The 24,193-nt window shown below is 40.8% G+C and overlaps 2 protein-coding genes across 2 annotated transcripts; one reads left to right on the plus strand and one right to left on the minus strand.

Annotated features, from left to right (window-relative positions):
- Positions 1-14,435: 14,435 nt before the first annotated feature.
- LOC136424432 (uncharacterized) lies at positions 14,436-18,078 on the minus strand. Its single transcript, XM_066413032.1, has 3 exons — positions 17,873-18,078; positions 16,111-16,320; positions 14,436-15,730 (listed from the first exon to the last, which is right to left on the minus strand). The coding sequence occupies exons 2-3, from the start codon at positions 16,199-16,201 to the stop codon at positions 15,447-15,449; spliced, it is 375 nt and encodes a 124-aa protein (XP_066269129.1). The 5' UTR covers positions 16,202-16,320; positions 17,873-18,078; the 3' UTR covers positions 14,436-15,446.
- A 504-nt stretch (positions 18,079-18,582) lies between these two features.
- Positions 18,583-23,599, plus strand: LOC136424847 (phosducin-like protein 3). Its single transcript, XM_066413524.1, has 6 exons — positions 18,583-18,687; positions 19,893-20,022; positions 20,667-20,748; positions 21,543-21,686; positions 21,934-22,142; positions 22,713-23,599. The coding sequence occupies exons 1-6, from the start codon at positions 18,682-18,684 to the stop codon at positions 22,865-22,867; spliced, it is 726 nt and encodes a 241-aa protein (XP_066269621.1). The 5' UTR covers positions 18,583-18,681; the 3' UTR covers positions 22,868-23,599.
- The last annotated feature ends 594 nt before the right edge of the window (positions 23,600-24,193 follow it).

Consider the following 24,193-nt stretch of genomic DNA (forward strand, 5'->3'; position numbering starts at 1 on the left):
AGATACGCGTCAAAAACATGAACCTGGTACAAGTGACCGTAAACGCCCTTGGGTAAGTTATGGTCGCCTTTATTCATAGTAAGTTCAGTTGACTGAATTGACGTGACTTGAGATTCAGAAAAAAAACGCGGTAATCAGAAAAACAACAAAGTTTTTTAAAGTCCATCAAAAGTCGAAAGTAAGACGAAGAATACCGGACACCTATGTTTCAAGTTGCGTAAGATACTAGTATACTACGTGCCAAAAACATGAACCTGGTATAAGTGACCGTGAACGTCCTTGGGTAAGTTATGGTCGCCTACATTCATAACAAGTTCAGTGGACTGAGTTGACGTGGCTTCAGGAAAAAAACGCGGTAAAACAGGAAAACGACACATTTTTTAAAGTCTATCAAAACTCTCTCACGTAAGACAAAGAACACGTACCGGACACCTATGTTTCAAGTTGCGTAAGATACTAGTTTAGTACGTGCCAAAAACATTGAACCTGGTATAAGTGACCGTAAACGTCTTTGTTAAGTTATGTCTGCCTTACATCATAACAAGTTCAGTATAGTAAGTTGACGTGACTACAGTCAAGTTCAGATTCAGAAAAGTCACGCAGTGAAAACAGCCGGAAAAACAACAAAATTTGATCAACTTTCTATGAAACACAAAGAATATCCACCCATTGTCAAATTTACTTTTGGCGGACAGAAAGTTTAAACTTTAGTCACGTTTCCTTCCAACACCTGGTATGAAAAGTTACAAGTGACCGTAAACGTTGTTGGGTAACTTATGTTTGCCTTACATCATAACAAGTTCAGAGCACTAAAAGCTGACGTGACTTCAGATTCAGAAAAGTCACGCGGCGAAGACAGGAAAACAACAAAGTTTGAAAAACCTGCTCTGAAACACAAAGAACATCCACCCATGGTCAAATTTGCTTTTGGTGGAAAGAAAGTTTAAACTTGAAACTTTAGTCACGTAACCTAACAAAACAGAAGTGTTTGTGTTCATCTTGGTCCTTGGACAACATTAACAGCAACTTGAGCAACATCGAAAACTGTTTGAAAGAATTTCCTCAATTTATCACCACTTGAATATGTAAATTTACATTATATTTGCTAATTCCTATTACTGTACCATTTGGAATCATTATGGTACTCCATTCACTTATGTTATGTATTACGACTCCTAAGATTAGCCTAGCATTGACATGTCAAAGTCCGTTAAAGCTAATTAGCTTGTCCTTTACATAATCCAGATTACATGTTTTGATGCGGTGGCCTAAGTGTTGTAGACCACGTAACCTACTTTTGCTTATCAATATTCAACTGTTAAAACAATAAGAGTAGTGCTTGATAACTCACATACAGCACTGATATGGTTAGATCATCGTGAGTATCGCAGAAGAACATTTCCATTGATTCAGCTTAATAATGTTTCATATACTGTACTACAGATGTACATGTATGTAACTTTCAAAAGTATGTATTGAAATGTAGCAGTTTAATATGACATCCTAGATACAAAATGTACCACTCAAATACTCTAACCAAGGAATAGACATGACATTCCCACACTCACTGTTGCCATGTTACTGTAAATTACATACAATGGCTTTATACAAATTAGCTCGAACTTCTACTTTGCTTCTACTAATGAGTACAGTACTGCAATAACATGTTTTTATCCTGTGGGTGGACATTACAATTGCCACTATTGGTTGCCATGTTTACCGGTACATCCATGAACACCTGTTGGGGCTGTCTATGCTTCAGCGGCTGGAAAACTATGTATGCATATGTACTACTGTAATTAAAACCCTACCCTGTTTTTATCAATGACTCCGGCCAGCACCATATTAAATAGACATTACATTTACCAGTAATGGTTGTCATGTTATAGCGGTGCATTGATTAACATCAAGAGGTATCTTTATAGTCTTTAGAAATTGTAATATCTTTATACACATATATGTTATATCCTACTTTGTCTTTATCAATGGATACCAGAACTATACTAACACGTGAATAGACATTACATGTAGCCCTAGTCGTTGCTATGTTATAATGGTACACTCATTACCCCATGTAGGGATTTGTACAGTATCTTAACCTTCACCCGCCAAAGTCTATTACGTCTAATTATCACGTCGTTTAGACAAGGTTGACAGTGTGTTTGTACAAGGTTGAGGTCTACGTGGAGGGAATCATGCGGGCAGTTTTGTTGATTTTTGGGCAGCCATCCTTTAAAAAATGTATAAACTTTGACTTTGCCTTTATTTGGATGCACAATTAGTTTGATATTTCTGTTAGCTATTGGCTATTCTTCCTGTGGTCCTTTACATGTAATACATAAATACCAAACCACATAACACTCTTATAACGGACAGGGTAACAACAGAACAATCATACTTGAAATACATATATACATTACTGTCATTAGCAAAATACAGATTTCGAAGTAAAAGAAATACAAGTTACTTCAACAACTGTCCTGTGTTGTGAAGCGTTACAGTTAGACATACGGTAGAAGGACCTTTTCTTAGGTTTTGGCCTTTGATGGAGTTTGATGTTGCTGATCGTGTTTGATACCAACTAGCATGGTATGCAGCCGGATTATACGTTTTCCTCATTACTCATGTAAATTAGGTCCTATTTTGCATAATATGCAAACATTATAATAACAATCTGGTAGCCGGGAGACTTCAGTTCAAGTCCTGGGACAGGACATCTCGGTTGGGGCTACACCTGTAGTTCGGAAGGGACGTAAATGTGGGTCCTGTGTTCGATGAGGTGCATGGAGCATGTTAAAGGGGAAGGGCTAAAAATGTACCCTGCTATAGAAGCATGCAGCATGGGCTCTTTGGTGGGATCCGATACAGAACACCCGTGTTGTTTCGTATCTAAGAAATGTGTCAGTGTTGTATCTAAAACATCATCTTAAACACCTGTGTGTTCAAGTCACTCAGGTGCATCCATCGTTATTTCTACAACTCTTCTGAACACGAAAACAGTATCTAGTGCGCAGAAGTCGTGCAAGGCAAAGAAAACATGGCTGAAACTGATCTGGTACACCGTGAAGCGTGGCGTGGTAGTTTCCCATGTACTGAAGAGTTTGTTTTAACGTCTTGAGAAGTGTATTGATGACTGTGTGACTTAAATCCCGTGGTCTTTCTCAGAATCTGTCAACGCCTTTGAAAAAAATGCCAGCCATGGTCTCACCAAATAAGGGTTCGTCAACCACGAAGTTGAAAGGCAAGGGTGACATTCTACTGTAATCCTAGGCCTATTTTGTACTTTGTAACATGTAATTCTACTTTAATCCTATTTTGTTCACCAAATAAGGGTTTGTCAACCACCACGTTCAAAGGCAAGGGTGAAATTCTACTGTAATCCTATTTTGTACCCAACATATTTCGCCAAGTACACTCAGCGCTTGTGAATCTATCTTGCTTGTCGCTGTGTTTGAGCCCTGTGTGGTGCGGATAAACAGGGTTCTTAACATGATTAGTGGGGATTTAACGTGTAGTCACTGCTTGTCACAGTGGCACAGTTTCGTGTTCGGAAGAATTCTATGCATGTGCGCATACATTCGTCGTGTTGGCGTAACGGTTTGGGTGTTTGGCCCAGAACCCAGAGGCACTGGGTTCGAATACCCTTACATGCCACCGATGCTGTACCCTTGGGAAAGGCACTTAACACGACTTCGATTGGGGAGGTAATTATAAACGGCGGTGGAAGGAGAGGGATGGGCTCCGCCTTCCATTACCGCGCAACACAGTGGATAACATCCCACTACGGCCTCAAAATTGGAAATAACTGGAATCCTACAATGACAGGATAGAAATATAATTCTATAATGGCGTAACGGTTAGGATGTTTTGACCAGAGCTCAACGGCACTGGGTTCGAGTCCCTTGACATGCCACCAATGTTGTGTCCTTGCTTGGGAAAGGCAATGTTATTATGTCATTATAATACAATTTTATAATGCATTTTATGCATTTGTTTACGAAAGGAAAGAGGTTATATGAGAAAAAAGAGTGAAAAATCTAAAGAATAATGAAAGCAGCTTATAGCAAAAGCAGAGCTTAGAAACATGGCATGTCTATTGTTCAGTGTTACTGACATATTACACTTACATTTTTGCTGAGTTGAATCTGATCCTAGCCCCGTGACCACAGTCTGCCACATTCAGCAAAAACGCGGGTTCCTTATTATAGAACGGATCGATTCAGTAAGCGTTAAGTACACGTTCTAATTACTTTTATCGCACGCTCTCTTAATTTCATTGCACGTATGCCAAAATCGATGAAGATAGTCAATTTGTCAAGTTTCACACATAATACTGACAGCCATATGTTACTGTAATTGTATATTACACTTTCAGAACTGCACAAAATCCAACAATTTTTTTTTTAAATTGTATAGATATTTCATGATTGATCATTGCGATGAAAAATAAAACCAAATGATATAACGTTACTTGCATAATTTAAGGGCTACCTTGGAAATCAGTTTCATGTTAACTGAAGGGACCACCCTAAAGATTCATAGATAGAATAAAATAAATAGATAGAATAACCCATATCCCCCCTCATCAATTTGGAATTCTAGGGGTGAAGGCTGTTTTAGGCCTTTGTCTTTTGGAAAATATATTCTAACTTTTAACACCCTATATACAGTAACCTAATAACCTTTATAACACGAGCTTAGCTTTGTGATCCTTCCGACCTATTCAACCTAGATAAAGGAATTTGATTAATTGTTTGCTTTTATAAAAAGAAATGCTTCGTCATGTTAAGGTAAGCAAATATATGTCACTTTTTAGCTTCGGCTTTAATACTTAATCCGCGCCAACTAAAACTCAACTTTGAACTACATTCTACGAATGCACAGGTATTACACCATGTATGATCTTCTTTATTCTATTCTATAGCTAGGTAGAGATAGCAGATTGCAGTCACAGTCTTCGATTGTAGCACTCGCTAGAGCTCACGGAGAAGTAAAATCACATAATCTTTATTTTTTTTAAATAACATGTGAAATACTGAACCAAAGTTAACTCAAGATATGCATAGTGTGCTCCATTCGCCTCGGTGCTTCTCCTGATTTCCCCTCCTTGTAGCAATTAAGTATTCTGCTTCTTGAAAAGAATGGATGTATTTAGTAAAAGACTTAAAGATTAAGTGACCTGACTTTCTTCCTTTATAGATATAAATCTTAGCTAACAAAACTATAAGATTACCTATGGCAGGGGCCCCCAAGTTAAGTTCCCAAAGATTGCATTAAATGAGTTGTCAAATGTTGTCCTGATCACTGATGAAGGTCACTTTATTACTTGGAGACATTCGTTGAAAGAACGTGATCAGACAAAAAGGCTGAAGTGGTTTAGACATGTCATAAGAAGACCCCCACAAACAATAGTCTACAAAGTCTACAGCCAGGAGGTCGCTACCCCCAGACCCCGGGGAAGACCACCTTAGAGATGGCAAGACCAGATTGTGAAGGGCACTGGGTTAAACATTCGGCAAGCAGAGGCTAGGGCAAGGGACAGGACTTCTTCGAGGATCCACCTGGAAAGCAAGGGGCCATTTTGCGGCCTGTGCACGTAGACAAGGTAGGGAAGGATCAACCTGTAGAGCGTTATATTGGTTACTAAACATTTCACACACACATCAAAAGCAATCAATGTTACGCCTACATACAAAAACAACAATTTGTACCCATACGTGTTCGCAATGTTAGGTGTGTCCAGGGGTGTTGACCTATTGTCGAAGTACTTTAACCTGTACTAAACAAACGTATTACCCAAGTTGCGTGTGTTACGTTTAGAATTACGTGTGACATCGCCACCAGGTGAGTTACCTGTAGACGTGCTGCGTACGTACAGGTGAGGTTGTCTGGCGTAGAGCCAATGTATGACATCAGTTTACAATGTTTACTTTTTTACTTTCAAAATCAGCTTCCTAGAAGTCCAGGAGTCTCAACGTGCAACAGAGCTTAATCCTAGAAGAAATCAATACTAAATTTCAACGCTCATGTAAGTTTGAAAGTTCATCTTTTTTAGTAGAAATCATTCTCACATTCTGGCAGAGACGGGGGACGCCACAAACTTTCTGCAACTTGTGATCCACTGCTCATCGACTCACGTGTTCTATCTGCATAATGAAATGTCACAGAAGCGGTGGATTGCTCATTCCTTGACAAAGAAGAGTTGGGCAGTAACAAAAATTGGGTTTCGTGTAAGTCGAACTTTCGTGTTGGAAATTACTGTTCAACTTTGCTCAGACGTGTTTCAGGCAAACACTGATGACGTCAGCGTCAATTGACGTCATCGCAGCCGGATCGATCTTTGTCACATGCATGATTTTCTTATCATCATTAGAAATGATCCGGTACATGTCTTCTATGTACGTTACTATTAAATCCGATAGCACCGGAAGTCTACTGTTAGACTATTGTGATCTCCAAGCAGATGTGCCAGCCACGCTTATATTGAGGGTATTTAGTACGTTCATGTTGTTCTGGAGGCCCAAATTGCACGTTTTTTTGGCGGTGTGCGTTTTTTACAGATACCCGACTTGCACCTCTAGAAAAAGGTACAACACTTCTCAAACGAAAACGTAAGCACCACCAAATCGCTCTCCAAGCAGAGGTTAGGCTTGGCTTGTTTTGGACGTCTTGTTGCTGACTTGGTTAATCCAATGTACACACACATATAGCTACACTGTTTAGATAAGACCAGTTTTTGAGTTGTATGTTTATGTGATTCTACTCCTGACGATTGTAGTAGATGTAGAAGCTGGGACGCCCGGGGTCATTGACCAAGCGGGTACAATGGCCTCCAGTGGTGATGATAAAAGTATATTTCGAATTCCTATCTTATCATTTCTTCCGGATGGGCGCAAAAATAGACAGTTAGCTGGGTTCGTCGCATATCGGGGCAGAGTAGGATTCTAAAGGATGGAGGATACCGTATCTGATGACGCACATGCCGGGACAAGTAATACTCATCATAAGCACGGGGTAAAAGAAGCTGCGTGTACGCTATCAGCATTATGACGTGCATGTACTGTACCTTGTAGTAATTGGAACAACGTATTACAGCAAGTTGTTAAGTGCATTCACTAGCAATAAGCAAACACCAAGCGTTTTCGTCTCTCTTAAAGGAGCTGAAAAGCAATGCCAGAACGTTAAAACTGGAAATATTCTGGATATTGCAATCCGTACGTATGATATTAACATTGACTTGCATCATTAGCACATTTCTACCATGATTTCATACGTCGGGCGTTGCAAAAGAGCATAGAAACAAGACCGCACGAGGAGTCCTTTATATATTGAGACCACCGAAAAAATCGGCTCCCAGATTTTCCGACTTCCAGCATTCTGAAATTTCTTTGGACTCCTTTAAAACAGTTACTGGGCAACATACGAGTAGTAAATGCAGACCACTGATCTGTGTATTGACGCAATGAAGTCTGTATAAGGAGATGTGAAGATCGTCCTCAGACGGCTGGTTATAGTCAAGTGTGCTGCCCGTGACGTCATGGCAGCGTCATCAGTCACCAAGCAGGCGTCTGGATGTAACCCCTGTGATATTTCATGCTTTCTGTCTTGATTGAGCCGGGAAAGGTTGTTATTTTTGTGGACTGGTAGATATCCCTCGTTCAGTGTGTTTTGTCATGAATTTCAAGAATAGTAAGGAAATGTAACGTTATATAACCTTTAACATTAATCCGCCGGGTTACATAAATCCGCCACTTTGTAAAACAGTGTTTGAGAGACCTCTCGTGCAGCACTGGGCGGATATGCCCAGTTTAGATATTCAGAAGTGGGAAATACTGGGAGAGGTTGGGTCGGAGATTTCTTTCGACGTATCTTCTCAGGGTGGCGGAACTATGTACCCTGGTTAAATTAGGTTCAATGATTAGATGTTACATGGCATCAAAATGACTAAATGTTTACTAGATTATTTTCTTTTCTTTTCAACCCACTTTTATATTTTACCACCTTGTGTATGAAATATTTGGAAAACTTAAGTTTACAAATAACGCATATACTAGTAGTATGTTCAATTTTACCAGGCAATGGAAAGACCGGTAGAGGAGACAAGTTACGAGATTCGTCCAAAATGATTGTCTGCTTGCACAAGGTCAGAGAGTCAAAGCCACGCTTGCCTGCACGTCTCCCAACAGGACTATGTCTTCCTCGCCAGGAATTCAAAATAACTCGGCGGTTGGAATGTCCGGGTTCGTTTCCTGGCGTTCTGCTGCGGTGACAGCAGGCGGACGTAACGGTCAGTGTCGCGATAACAGCTAAACGTAAACAGTTGGGAACCGGAGGTTGTTTTCTGCGGTCTCTGAGCTTAGTGTTCTTCCATTTAAAATAATCAGAGCAGGGGGTGAAAATTTCATGCTCATTTTGCTTTTGTGACGCCTCGTTTCCTTGACAGCTACCACCTGCTCTCAGTTTGGGCATCGCTTGTTTCACAGACTCTTTTAAGTTAAAACAATCGTGTGATTTTTGAGTGGCTTTGAGATGGTCTAGCCATTGAGACGTGGTGGGAAAAAAACGAAGGATTAACAGACAAAACTCGCCAAGACATGTCTTCTGTTGACGTTATTCTTGTGTGTAACATAATGATCATGCCAACGTTGAATCGTTTATCAAGTGATGACAACTAGACGCGTGTTCTCAATGAAGGTCAGTGAATGATGAAGTCAGAGACTCAAATGACAAAGAAACGACTAGTGCGCGGCCTTGTGGCGTTGGGAATTAGAAAGAGAAAGTCTTGGATAGAAAGTGACCGCATGTTACCCCACAGTTTATCAGTACAATCCCACGTTCCATGTCCGCATACCTACAGCTCTACCCTGGACACGAGCCAAGAGGAAGCTGTATTCGGAAGGACTCGCGCCACGTCGGGACGATCACGTTCCCAGGTTCCGACGAGTCTACGTGGTTGAGATGTCGAGCAATTAACTTGTCGTTGCATCGCTGATCCGAACTTTCTCAGAAGACATCAAGTTCTGTTCAGTCTTAATTGGGTACATATAAGGAGGTAAGAAACTTGAACTGAGGTGCCCTTAGTGAAAACTTCAACAGGAATAATTTGGAAGGAATTTCAAAGCCACAAAGGTCAAAGAATTAGGGGACTTAAAAAACAGATAGATTGTGTACACAGTCCTGCCAACTTGGACTGAAAACGTTAACCAACAATAAACGTTAATTTACTTTCTTTTCGTGAATTTATTTCGTTTTCCGCATTTAATTTCTCTCGCTCTCTCCTTATTCTTTATCTCTTTTTTCCCACTGTGTTGTTCTCATTTTGTTCCAATCCATCGATAGCTTTTCCATTCTTTTAATTCTTGAAGCATCTCTTCTGTTTATTCCCCTTCTCTTTCATAAGATCTTTTTACCTGTTTTTTTTCTCTCTTTCGTATCTTAAAACCTCTTCGACAAAAATTGCAATCTTTAGGAACTTTATGGTACCAGCATGCCAAACATCTCTTTCCGCGTGTGATAAGAGGACATTACCCTTTCTGGCCTGACATTGAGAAGTTGAAATGCAGGACTTCCAAATTGGCGTCTGTGGAATTCAGAAAATGACTTTGCTGATTTAAACTGCTCAGTGTTAGCTAAGCAACACTGCACTTGTCTGCAAGCCTTGTTGAAAGCTAACACGACTCCGAGGCGCCCTCAGATAGCGTTATCATCCCGAATACTACATGCCTTTGGTTCTTGGAAACCGACTTTCAACACGTTCTGACACCTTTATTTCGAAGGTTGTGACACAGGGCGGGAAATGTAAATCATGACTATAACACTGCCGTCTGTCTGTCAAGCTTGTTCGGGTTCATGTACGGAAGTAGGAACAACAGTGCAGGTTTGTTAGACACCATGGTGACAGAGAAAAGTGTTAAGTTCTGTTCGTGATATGGTTGGTATGGTAGAACGAAAAAGAAGGGGAGAGGGTATGGTAAATGTAGTCCCATCGGCCCTTTGAGGCCGTAGGGGAAGTGGGTTGTTATCCACTGTGTCTAGGATACGGTATTGGAGTCCGTCCCTCTCCTTCTTCGATTTTTTACCTCCCCAACCGAGGTCAGGTACTCATTTTTCACACCTGAGTGAAGTGATGAAAGTCGTGTAAAGAACATCGGTTGCATTTCAAGGGACTCGAACCGAGGACCTCTGGGTTCTAGGCTAAACATCCTAACGTTATGCCAAAATGATGCTCGGAAGGGGGAACAGGAGAAAGAATGAAATTTATAGGATATTCTAGAGAAAGTGCATGTACATCGAAAAGTAGACTTGGATACATGAAATAAACTGTCACGGTGTCACCAATGACATACCGTTAGAAATAATGGCTGGGTGTTTGCTTCGGTTAAAGAAACGTAAATATTTCTCCAATTCCGTATTTGTCGTAATTTCGACTAAACCGACTGTTTTCTAATCCCTGTAATATTATTCATACAAAGGTCTATTGTCACAGCTGTGAAATGATCTGTTAAGTTATTGACATACAGGCATACGGCCACATGATAGTATGATCATTCTTGTGTCTCAAATGTACCGAGAAAAATCAGCACGTTTGATTAAACTACATAATTACAGTTGCACTTAACTTGGAGTTACGTCTAGACTCATGTAAGACGTTACACTCCTCAAAAACCGTAGCCCCACGTTACAACAACGTTTTTTCAAGTTATCAACTGAAGTATAAAACAATTTTAGATTATGAATCTGATGGAACCCTTTTTCAGGTTCGGAAATGGTTATCATCATCCTGTCAATAACAATTGTTTTGCACTGTTGACAGGATCTTCCTATCAAGAGTACGAATTTTACCCCACTATTGATACTATTGACAGGTTGATTCTGTAAGGCACTGTTGACAATCAAAAACCAAGATCATCCTGTAAATAAGGGAATTTGCTTTAAACTCTGTTCCTGACATGATCATCCTGTCAATAGCCACTTCCTATGAACGAAACGCTTTTTTTCAGGTTTTGCAAACGACAATATGCTCTGTGTCTGTCATTGCGCGGGAAACATAACTCAGGATGTTACTCCTGTCGTCTGTCTGTCAGGCCGGCTCGGGTCCATGTACGGAAGTTAGAACAACGGGGCAAGTTTGTTAAAGGTTATGGTGACAGAAAAAAGAGTTAAGTTCTGCTTGTGGTGTGGTAGAACGAAGAAGATGGGGAGGGGAATGTAAATCATGACTATAACACTGTCGTCTGTCTGTCACGGCGGCTCGGATTCATGTACGGAAGTAGAGGCAACAGGGCAGGTTTGTTAGACACGATGGTGATAGAGAAAAGTGTAAAGTTCTACCTGTGGTATGCCGTATTGTTTACATCATTGTTAGAACAGAGGAGCATATGGTTAAGAGGTTGGGGATAGAAAATTGAGTCGTGGGCCATGTACCAAAAGAGGGCACAAATACATAATAGGGATTTACAGTTAAATAAACTGTGTTCACAACGCTGATCATGAGTGTCCAAATATCATTGTAACTGAGCTCCAAATGGCAACCCAATGCGATCTCGAAATCTTGATATCTTGATATGGAGTTCTGTAGCTACATTCTTAAGAGTGTCTTACGTTTATTGTTGTTACATCTATGAACTTTCTGTGTTTTATGAATCCAGGAATGATATGTTGATTTTTTTTTCTAATCTAAAGTATCAAACATCAAACAAAGGTCTTTTGAGTCCATCGCTTTACTGATACTGTACACAGTCACACAGTCACACAGTTGAATGATGTCATTCTTGTTTCTCAGTTGAACCGTGCAAAATCGACACGATTCGTTAAACTACTTAATGATGATGGTAATGACAGGTCCGTATAGACTGATGTAATGGTCTTTCACACTTCACCTACTAATGTTAGTTGTAGTTGTAGTTTACGACAGTATAACCGTTTTGCAGCACTTCAGCGTCTGTACTAGCGTCTGTTCTAGTGATCTTTCATCGAGAAATAGTCCTGTCAATAGTGGAAAATATTCCGTTATTGACAGGATCATCATGTCAATAGTACATACAGTATGCACTGTCAACAGTGCAAAATATTCTGTTTTTGACAGACCTGTCAACAATGCATTGTCTCCACAACAGCCTCGGGCATTGAAAATGAATTGTAAAAAAAACTTTACCCGTATGAAAATGAAATTAAATGTTATGAAGACAGCAAATATATTCACGTTAAGTTGGCGATATTTGTCGGCGTCCCCCACACAATACAGCTAGGTTCACCATGCAGTCAACCATCATTAATGATACTCCGAAGTGACATTTAAAACTGACTCATGAACAGTAATTACCGATGTCCATATAACACCCACGAACAGCGTCTGTTCTGTAGTCTGTGAGCACCTTTGACCTCCATTATTTCAGGTAGATCTACTGTGTATGTCATCATCTTTGAGACGGTTTATTTACGCTAGGACGAAGCTGTGCAAACACATATGTAGATAAAACAAATTAAAATGCAACTCAGACTAATTTTTGGTGCTGTTGAAACAGTGGTATGGAGAATTTTGTGGAAGATATGTGTTTTCGGAGAAAAATATTTTATGCACGCAATATTGGTACGCTGTAGACGGTTTATTTACGCTTGGACGAAGCTGTGCACAGACATATGCTGCTAAGACTACCAGAAATGCGACCGAAATCAGTTTTTCATGGCACTCAAACAGTACTATGTAAGATCTGAGTTTTTGAGAAAAAAAGTAGGTTATGCCCGCCATATTGGTAGCGTTTCTAGGTGAGTCACGTGTCCTGCAGGGTTCGATGCACCCATATATCAAAGGTTATCAAACTGACAGCCGCGCGACTTGTGGTCCGATGTCTGCACGTTTCAATACACGTGGTTTTGTTAATAGTAATCGTTTATTTGGTTGTATCGTCACAAATATTAGCTTTTCTTTGTTGGTCCTAAACACTTGTAACTTTGGCAAACATCTTGAATACATACATATACAAACATAGCCCAGTTGTATTCTACACGTTACTGATTTCTACTTAACCACAGAGCGCTGTTTACGACTAAACCCGACGAGACGCTCCCTTTGGTCTGCGAAATTGCCGCGGGGAAAGAGACGAACTAAACCACTTGTTGATGTTGATATCGTCAATACAGCTACTGCGAACCTACAATACCTAATGTCTGAACAAATCTAGTTGTCAAACCCCGACCCAAGTCCACCCCCTCTCCTAGCCTAAAGGTCCCTGCTAGACGAGGTAGCTTGATACGTTGTGCTTAAATTTATTCTAAGTCCCTTCCAGACTCAATAGGCGGCTATTAAGTGTAGAAATTGGCAAAATAAGCTGAACAATATGCCAGAGGAATGAGGCAGAAAGCCCTAGACTACAGTCTGCAAATTGTACTTTATGGCTGCCTCACTTCTCTGGCATATTGTCCAGGCTATTTGGCCGATTTCTACTTTTTCCAGCAACCTATGGAGTCTGATAGAGACTACTTTGTTTTTACGACCAAACGTGGGCCGCACATGTCAGAAAAGATAGACTCTTAGACTGACTGGACCAGTTTTGTGACGCTTGAGCGTGTTCTCGGCTGTTTTCTCTACCGTTCCTTGCGCACATTTTCGCTCGGCCCTGCTAAGAATGTCATAAGGAAACGTTTCCCCGAGCCAAGACCAACACTTGGCCTTCCCCGCACACGTCTGGTGCGTTATACTAACATCTCAATAATCTCCTGCACATGGCGTGGTGGGTGTTTATCTGGGGGTGTATTATCAGCCTTAGTTTGAAATGATGGGTAAGGCCGCTTTCCAGTTTTGACCGATTCAGACTTTCATGATTCTCTCTTCCCCCCTCTCTCTCTCTTGTTCTCTCTTTTTCTCTCTTTCTCTCTCTTTCTCCCTCTCTCCCCGTCTTTCTGTATTTCTCTCTCCTTTTCCCCTCGTTCTTAATTTGTATGCCAGTCTCTTATTCATGAAAAATAAATTATGTATTGAGGCGTCTTTCCAACTGACTAGCTTGATATTGTTGAGCACAAGCTGTCAGCTATCCGTCCACCTACCTATCTATCAAATGCACTTATGATAGTCTTTATTCATTCATTCAAATATTCATTCTTTCATCTATCCACCTATCATCGATAGAGCCACTACCTGTCCACCGATCCAGTATGTCCTTCGTCAGACCTTTGACAATTTCCCATGGCTCTCTCCTACTAAAATAGGAACGTATATGCATCCCTTATAGCACACAGTGTGTACGTATACCTGCTACAAGGAAGTAAGGACGAAACATAGAACATGCCGTCAAAACATAGTTAAGTCTTCATCTTACAAAGTGTCGTTAATTCTCATGTTCCACCATTTGTGGCCTAGATGAGATACGAACGTGCATATATCATGTCGTTTGTGGAACAAGGAAGTAAGGGCAAAACAAAGACATCAAAAAACCATGTAAAGAAACGCCGTAAATTCATGATTCTCCATTTCACTGCAGCCTAAATGTTAACCACGTCAGTACATATAAGAGCTGACGGCTATGTTAGGCTGTTACATTGTGATACAGCCTCCCTTAACACGCGTGAATGTCAAGACCGCATTGTAAACATCACATGACCTTTTCATGTGGTGAAAGTGTTGAATAATTGATATAGTCATCATGTATATAGAGCATTGTAATGGTATTGTGATGTAATTATGCTTGTTTCTATTAGACTTCACGGCAAAAATAGCCCACTCTTGAGGAATCTCTTTTGTGTTGGTATAATTGGATGTGACGGTCTGGTGTAGTTGAGTGCGCATGCACAGAAGATGGTTCTTTGTTAACGTTAGGACACGGAAATGACAGTGGAAAAATCGAAGGAATTTCCTGGTGAAAATTACTCACCGTGACAGTTTAAAACAGAAATGGGTACATGTACAATTGTTGTCATATCGATATGACAAATTGCCTTCGACATATTTCAAGGAGAGCAGTAACGTACATAACACAAATGTCGGCCAGAATGGTACTTCAGAAAATCATGATAAAGAAAAAGAAACATTAATTAAAATTTCACTGCACTGAAATTTCCATCTTTTTCTTTCTCCTTTGTCCGTTCCTTGCAAGTTTGGTCATCATATACCATCGAGTGCAAACACAGGTCACCGAATGTCCTTTAAAGTTCAAGGTCAACAGACCGCTGCTTGCTGTCCAAAGTTGCCCTTTGACTCCTGTCTCCGTTTTTTTTTTCCTTCCGAATCTTGTCAGGTATTCTCCATCATCATTCCATCCAGTTCAAACAAAGGTCAGCAAATACCCTTCAAAGCAAATACCCTTCAAAATTCAAGGTCAAAAGACCGTTGCCTCCTGTCCAAATTTTTGTGCCTTTGTCTCTGTTTCTCTTTCCGAATCTTGCCCGACATTCTCCCTCAGCATTCCATCGAGTTCAAACAAAGGTCGGCAAATGTCCTTCGAAGGTCAAGGTCAACAAGCCGTTGCTTCCTGTCCGAGGTTGCCCTGTGACTCTTGTTTCTGTTTCTCCTTTCGAATCTTGTCCGCCATTCTCTCTACCGTCCTACAGATTTTCCCGGCGGCGGGAGTTTTGAACACCAGATACCGTCCGGTCCGCGTAACGATGTCCTCCTCTATCTGGACATAGAAAATGTTCGGTTCCACTCCGTAACTCAGAACTCTGGTGAGAGACCACTGCCCAATGTCGCCATCTTGTCCTATGAATTCTAGATTCTGGTCTGTGATTCGCAATCTTCCTGTAGAAAAAAAAAAGAAAAGAATATATTCCTCTTCAAAGTGAAGTACCAAAAGAAGACCGAAGATAAAGACTAAATAATTGGAATGTGTGTATGTTTTAACTTTTGTAATGTTTCTTTTGATATGTTTTATACATATTTTCTGGCTACAAACTATAGATGAGTGAGTCCATTGCAATTTATATTTCATAAGACGGAAGCAAGTCCATTTTCTTACAGTATTAAGACCGTCTACAAAATCTTATATCTGCAAACTTGGAGGTTATCATATATATATATATATATATATTTTATATGCACTCCAAGTTTGGATTGGATCATATTCACGACAATAAATATCCCGAAAAAGTTTGATGATATTTTTCAGAAGAGAAGTTTACCTCCACCCAAGACTTTATTTCCCCTTCCCACCACTCCGACCTGGTACCAGCCGTCCGCGTCGGGCAGCCGCTTGCTGCTCACCATACCCATTCCGCTAGATGTCGCTTCTGACAGGTCGATCAAGACCGACAGCTGAGCCAACAATCGATGTTCACTGGCCAACGCAGCGTTTGTGGTTAAACTTTCTTCACATTTGCAGAGCTCCGTCGCTGTATAAATAAGGCAAGATAGATATTAAAATGGCTACACACGTCAGTGCTATTATATACCAGTAGTGTCTGAACCAAGGACATTATTTAAGTACAGGACGTACAGGCAATTGAAGCGGAATCCGGAAGCATTAGAATGGTGATACGTCGCACAGTATTGTTTCATCCTTTTGTACACTTTCCCTATCTATTCACATGTCCATCACCAATATTTCTCCACGTTCATCATTACTGCTACAAGCACATTTTAGTGCTAAAATACGTACATAACAAAGCTACATGTCAGTGTGTTTAAACAACCTATCTTGCGTAAACGTCGCTGTTTTAGATGCCAATTACGATGTACCCCCACCCATTGCACCCTCCATTGGATCCCAAAAACAGAGGTGGAAGTGGATTCGAACGAAGGCCACGTTTCAGTCATTCATGATCACTAAAGGCTACTTACCTCATATAAACGGAAGTCACCAGACAAACATATCTCTTAACACGGCAGCCGGTTGCGTCATTACTGTGTTATGGTTCCTTCCTGACGCATGTAGTTAGTTACAAATTGAACGGATCCTGTGGTTCCCCTCATTAAAACCCGCCGTATGCCCGGAGAACAAGCACTCGAGCTGTTGAAGTACACTTTGAACTGTTGGTCGTGTTTTGTATGTTCAGGAGGTTTGAACAATGGAAGGGAAAGAAAAGCTATATTATATTTCCCGTCGCGAATCGATCGAGGTGATAAATACTCTTTTCAGGTGGCGGATCGTGTTGCAAAGCTTATTGAGAAACCGTCTGTTGGCAAAGGGCTTTTGTTGGAAAAACATGAACTCGCCTGACTCCAATCGATAGATTAGTTGGGTGTCGTTCTCTTTGTAACCGCTAGATAGCGCTGTTTCGCATAAAGACAATTCAAGGACCCAATAACAGCTAAATGAGCTAATGGTTGTATAACAATTCTGGAATACAATTCTTCAGCCCTAGCCTTAGACATAGAATCAGTGGATGATAACATGAAGCTAATTGTATACGGCCGAATCGTTAGCTTTTCATATTGGTTGGAAGAGGTACTAAAATAGTTTGAAACGATCGAAGAATTGCAACTATATTGGCGTCACCTTCTAAATATTCACTCTGTTTATGAGTCATGCATCACATAGGTACAAATGCGGTATTTCAGCTTTCACGCCCATATAAACATAGTGCGTATTCTGTAGGTACCGTTATGTAAACTTACCGACCATGGAACGTAACACTGATGTCAACCTTTATACCGACTACTTTACGGAGAAGCTTTGATTACTACACATGGATATAATATCAACACCACTTATAATTAACAATGAGTCAAAGCACCACTACACTGGCGCTACACTCTATAACTATTATCAAACATATGGAACACAGGGTATATATAATTCTTACATTTGAGTGGTTGAAAAAACGCCTGCGCCTACCACCATTTTCAATGTTGACGCTTGCTATTTCATTACTTAGCCAGTTGGTAAAACCCTCAAACAATAGAAAGATAGTATCATAAGCTACCCTACAAACAATAGCTCACCTGTTCAAAGCGTCAGACAGGTGCGTTTGTACCGTTTCATGGGAGACAGAAGAAGTATCATCGTTGAAAAAACGTCGATCTTTGTCCTTTAACAAGCCTTAAGGGTCCCCACCCAAAATGCTGCCAGTAAGTGTTTGCCTTGCACTGTTCATTTGGTGTACACACACGCCTGGGTAAACACACGCCTACCATAGTCCGCGCGGTGTTGTTATTAACACAAAAGACCGCGGCAAAATGCAAATGTGGTAATATTATCAATATCTTAACATTTGATAACATTGTTACAAACAGAGTAGAAGACAATAATGTCAAAGACATTGATAGACGTTTTATGTCCGACATTATGTTTTAATGCGGCAGAAGTATATTGTGAATATTTCATTGACATGGTCGTTTTGATGTTTTGGTTTAGTTATTATTTTTGGAAGATTAAACTTTACAAGTATGGGTGTTTGCTTTTTCAAAACGTTTAAACAACTCTTTTAAACGACAAAGGTCTTGAATATCACAGATCGTGTTTCATATGCCTGCATATAATCTTACAGTTTATGTTTTTACATACCTATGTTATATGTATATGATTATAAAACAAAGAGGGTGGCCTAGACACATAGATAGAGCATTCGTACAAATGATACACCCCCATAGATAAATGGTATTGCTCAAGCGGAAGCGGAAATGACCTCACTCTTGCAGACGACTTCCCTGACTAGCGGCCGTGTGACTCACATTCCGGACATTTTCACTCCCCATTTAGACGCGATTTTCCACGTTTCTCGTAAGATTGTCGGAAACCCTACAAATCAAACATGCAGGTGAGTTCTACAGGAAGAGTCCTATCCATAAAGTAGTTAACTTTTGGTTGATATTCGTCTTTAATCACATTTTAAGCTTGATAACTATTTTTTCGAGTGCGAGTGTTAGTTGTCTGTTACAGGGTTTTGTTAAATATTTTGTCTTTTCTCTCTTAAAATCTAAAATGACGTTACCAGAATTCCTTAGAAAATAAACTTTTATCCAAATAGATTATTGCTCTCATAGCAGCATTTGCAGATGTTTTTGTATGGTTTGATATGATTTTTACGGAGTTACATTTTGTTGGGGAGGGGGGCGAGGCAAATGTGCCCGGCTGCTTGGTAATGACCATATATGGTAACAAAATGGCTCCCCAATGACTTGAACAGCTGATAGCCTTTGTAGAGTAAACAATCGGGAACAGGTCATCAGCTAATTATACGGACAATATTCATCAGCTAATAACATTTTTCATATAAAGAAGTTGAATTGATTTTTTATGGTAGACCATAATTTTGAGGCAACCTGCAAACTTGTGATTCCAGAACAATCTCAAATAATAATTGATTTTATTTCATAATTTTGATAGTACTGCTATTCTATTTGAAGGTAAATAGGTTGGTGCTACCCTTTGTTGCTTTAACATATATGCGTATTAATCTTAACAATTTTTAGATCTTTTCAGATCATTTTCAGATTTTTAGATCATAAGAAGGTTATGTGTGTTGGGTTCTTCAATGTGTAGACATTTGACATCTGAGGTTTATGCCTGAAGCTCTCCACCCCCCTTGCCCATACACGGGCCGCTGGTTTTACGTACCCATCCAAGACGACAAACGCAATCCCAATCTGTCATGCTGAGCGATCAAGGCTTGAACCCTTGCCCTCTGGATCACAGAATTTGATCCACAGCAGGTTTTCTTAGTTAGAATGTACCTTAAGCCCCCCTCTCACTGGACCCACGACACGCTGGCGTCGTCGCTTCGGCCACTCGAATTGACAAAGCACTCAACGAATTTCATAGACAAAAAACAAATCTTTTTAAGCTTTGTGTGTTTTGTTGTCTTTTTGATCCCATTAAGTCAAGGGTAACACAAATCCAGTTTAGGACGCAGCAATGCCGCCAGCGTGCCGCGGGTCCAGTGAGAGGGGGGCTTAAGCTAGTCTGTTGAAATGTTTGAATGTGAAAGCTTAACTTATCCTCCTTGATTTTTCTGTCCCCCAGAACCCAGATGAAGACACCGAGTGGAATGACATCCTGCGTAAGAAGGGAATCCTGCCCAAGAAGGAGAAACCTGAGATCACAGAACAGCAGCTGGAGGACATGATCGTGGAGAGACTCCTCGAAAAACAACGTAGGTTGTCCCGTACAGAAATAAACTTCCGTAATTGTGATATTCAACAATTACAAGCCTTGTTTGCCACAAGTTTACAAACCATCTCAGTCCAGAGGAGTAGTTGTGTTAATCTCTAAGCAGATGTCCCTTGTACCATTCCCCAGTGGAATGCCCTGCCTGGCACGGTTGTGACAGCTACCACTGTTGAGTCTTACCGTGCCAGGCTGGAGGCCTGCCCGCCTTAGCCCGGGACCTCCTCCCCCTACTTTGCCCCTCGCGTGGTCATCTGGGGGTATTCCTAAGTTTAAGTTGAAGATGTAGGCTGGCTCAGTCTATGTGTTTTACATGTGTTTTTGTAGTATCTAGTACATATCTTTAATGTAGGAAGACAGCAAAGAGTATATATAAAGAGGTGCACAAGTCAAAAGAAATATTAGATGCCTCAAAAACAGACATAAAACACTGAGACTTAGCCAGAGCCTACATCTGCTTGGAGAATGTATTTGTTTGTTATTTGATTGTACTCAAGACTGTTAGATGGCCTTTATATGAAAGATGTTTTGTATTTACTGATAGTTCTGTCAGACAGATGGTTTTTCTGTTCCTTTAAATATTCAGTTCCTTGAATATTGTAATTGACAAACAGTTGTTCCAATCCACAGACAAGAAGGTGGAAGACATGACGTTAGAGGAGCTGGAGGAACAGGAGGATGAGGAGGACGAGAGAGTCATCGAGGCCTACAGGTCAGGGTTTACCTTTGCAGAGAACCTGCTTTTTTCTGAGACAAGTGACTAAAAAATCTTTATTGTTCATTCTGTGCAGGAAGTATAGACTTACATTGTAAACTATACTATGGATATGCAGTTTTCCACAATTTCTCAGTGAGCATTCAATATCAAACAATGTGACTATATCAGACAAATGACTTATAAAGCCTATTCCAGATTCGGATTCTTTGGTAAACTAATGTAAGGCTCCTGTCCTTGGTGCTGAATTACACTCCCACCAACACTACTGAACCTTACACTGGTACTGTTGTTCCTGTCCCTGGTGCTGAATGACATCCACACCAACATACATCTAATTAACATAGCTCACCAGTGGGGTCTCCTGATCAAAGAACATAAGCACCCATGGCCCCTCTGTACATACATGTAGAGACACACACAGGTTAGCCTATTTCGCCTCAGGAAGGGCTATCTTTGCTCACACCATATGCAGGGCTCGAAATATTGGGTGCATGTGCACCTGTGTGCACCCAAAATTGGAGCTGTGCACCTAATTTTTGACTGTGGGTGCACCAGTGCACTTAGATATTTGTGCATCTAAAAAAGAATTTCGAGCCCTGATATGGCATTACAATTTTCCTTGAAGGATTCTGATGTAACAAATTGCCATCCCGCAACATCATTCCTGTGCCAGATGTTAAGGGCTGAAGTGTGTTTTCATGCTCAATCTCTCTGATTCAGAAATTGGATTTTGTTGCCAATTAGCAAACAAAACTCATGACTGATGTTATTTTTCCCTGCCCCCCCAGGAGACAGCGTATAGCTGAGATGATGGCTGCGGCTGCCAAGGCCAAGTACGGGGAAGTCCGGGAGATCTCAGCCAATGACTGGGTAGACCAGGTGAACAAGGCAGGGGATGGGGTCTGGGTCATCTTACATCTGTACAAGCAGGGGTGAGTGATGAAGGCTTAAGCTGTGTTACCTTATCATTGGGTAAAGCCATTCCCCATATGAAAATCACACCATCCTTCTCTGTTCTAGGATCCCCCTATGTGCTCTACTGTCTCTGCAGGCAGCTTAGTCTAGATATTTTGATCTGGGATCTTAATAAGGGGTCTTTGACAAGGCGTGCCAATTACTGTACTCATCCCAATTGTCATGTGCTCCATTGGTCACTCACTCCACCCTTCTCTGTTCCAGAATCCCCCTGTGTGCCCTTGTCAACAGGCATCTAGAGCTCCTCTCCATGAAGTTTCCCCAGACCAAGTTCCTGCGGAGCATTTCCACCGTCTGTATCCCCAACTACCCTGACAAGAACCTGCCCACGCTGTTCGTGTACTACCAGGGGGAGATGAAGGCTCAGCTCATCGGTCCGTTTGAGTTTGGAGGGATGAATCTAACACAGGATGGTAAGTGTGTTTATGTTGCTATGTTGTTCTTAAGAGGAATACGTACTGTTTCCTCTAGAATTACTGTTCTATTTCCTCTGCTGGGGACCAACTACTCAAACATGATATGCCCGAATTTAATACTCATACGCAGTTGATCTGAAAACAACAGTGTAATCTGTGTGTTATTTTGGTTGGCTTGTTGCAGCCTTTTCTGTAGTCTCTCTGTAGTGATGCATGCTTTTTTGTCTCCTCCTCATGCAACACGAAAAATCATAGAAGTAGCCGCAAAAGCCAACAAAATACTGTAAAAGGGGAAATGTTTGCATGGACTTGATTTTGCGCTAAGGAGATAATAAAGTGTTTGCTGTGGTTTTTGGTTTGCAGTTGAAACAAAGGGGTAGGCTGGCAGAAGACAGAACAAGCATTTCTGTGGTGTTTTTAAGTTTGGGGTGAAAAGGTCTCTGCGAAAACCATGAACATTAAGCCACCCCAAAAATTATCATTAGATCAACCCCTGACCAGTTGATCTGCTTGGACATTAAGTAAAGTCATCCTTACTGACACATTTCTCTGCCTATACTATTGCAGAACTGGAATGGAAGCTGTCCAAGTCAGGTGCCATTAAAACCACACTAGAAGAGGACCCCAGCCCCAAGATAGAGGACAAGATGATGTCGTCAGTTAAGCAGGCAGTAGGGCGGCCGTCACAGGACGACTCAAGTGATGATGATGATGACTGGTAGTCGACCTTTGAACTTTGACCTTCGTTTGTTACGACCTTGACTTGAACACTTTTGTACAGTTTTGTTGACAATTTTTGATAGAGATTAATATTTCTGTAGATATCAAAAGTCAATTTAGGTGAATCAATGCTTTGGTAGTATTTTTGTTAAAATGTGTGATGGTAGTAGTGTTTAAATCCATGATGGTGGAGTGACGCCCACCAAGCCTTTTGACTAATCTGTGTAAAGTGTGCCAAAAACACACACGGATTTGGTGCGCCAATGTGCCAACATCTGCAGTTTTACCATGAAGAACCATAAAAAAGAAATGGTTAAAATTTTGCAACTTAGTTGGTTGTTGTTATGTCAATATGACTCTTCAGGTTGCTAGTTGTGAGTCAAATCATGCATGACCATGTTTTTAAACTGACCTTTTTTCCACAGCGTAAGTTTTTAAAAGATTTGCATATTTAAGCAACGGAGTCTGTTACAGAAAAACTTGGAGAAATGAGTGAACTTAGCGAAGGAAATGATTCATGATCAGTTGTAGTGCTTCGGACCATATTGGTTCCAGTTTTCTAGTATCTCTACCAACATTTTGTATCTCTTGTCCTGAGGTACTGACATTATATTAGTCCAAGCTAGTTACCTTTTAAACAGTGTGTATGTTGCTTTAATTTAAGGATAAAAGTATTCAAAGCTGAACATGTGAAACTTGCAATAAAGTATGATGAATTCATTGTATACAAATGATGATCACTTGTCATGGAGTGATCTGAGAGAAGGTATGGATGACCCTGTAATGGTGCCAATTGGGCCAAGCACACCGGGTCACCCCTACTCTTCTCAATAAGTGTGTTGGGTTTGTTTATGTACAGAGGTTTGACACCCAAGGTTCCCTCATACACTCCGAAAGATGATCTGCTTGAGCCTTTCTGTTTGCCACGGAATTTGATCCATTGGTAACTAGGAGACCCCGGTTTGAATTTGGAAAGGGTATCCTTGTTGAAGCCACACCGTCTTTCGGAAGAAACTTAAATGGCGGTCCCGTGCATGTTCCAGGCAGGGCGTTGAGCTCATTACTCATATGGGTACCTACTGGCTCTAATAATACAATACGGTGAATAGCATGCAGCAACGGAGTCACTAACCAAACTACTGTAATTCACTTTATGTTCACGGTAGCAAAATTTCACGGTGTAAGGAAGATGGACATTTTCACTGAACTTTAACTTCACGGAACGGATGTGTGAAGGAATCATAGATAACTTGATTGGCTTACACACGTTTCCAACATCCAGTCTGCAACAGTGGTAAGTGTAATTTATCCTTGTACTTCAAGCTCGA

The sequence above is a fragment of the Branchiostoma lanceolatum genome, chromosome 18, assembly GCF_035083965.1.
Source record: "Branchiostoma lanceolatum isolate klBraLanc5 chromosome 18, klBraLanc5.hap2, whole genome shotgun sequence".
Lineage (NCBI taxonomy): Eukaryota > Metazoa > Chordata > Leptocardii > Amphioxiformes > Branchiostomatidae > Branchiostoma > Branchiostoma lanceolatum.

Coding starts and splice junctions, on each gene's coding strand:
- LOC136424847 (XM_066413524.1), top strand. Junction 21,687..21,933: donor TTACATCTGTACAAGCAGGG/GTGAGTGATGAA, acceptor TCTCTGTTCCAG/AATCCCCCTGTGTGCCCTTG. Junction 22,143..22,712: donor GATGAATCTAACACAGGATG/GTAAGTGTGTTT, acceptor ATACTATTGCAG/AACTGGAATGGAAGCTGTCC.
- LOC136424432 (XM_066413032.1), bottom strand. CDS start 16,201: ATGGGTATGGTGAGCAGCAAGCGGCTGCCCGACGCGGACGGCTGGTAC. Junction 15,731..16,110: donor AAATAAAGTCTTGGGTGGAG/GTAAACTTCTCT, acceptor TTTTTTCTACAG/GAAGATTGCGAATCACAGAC.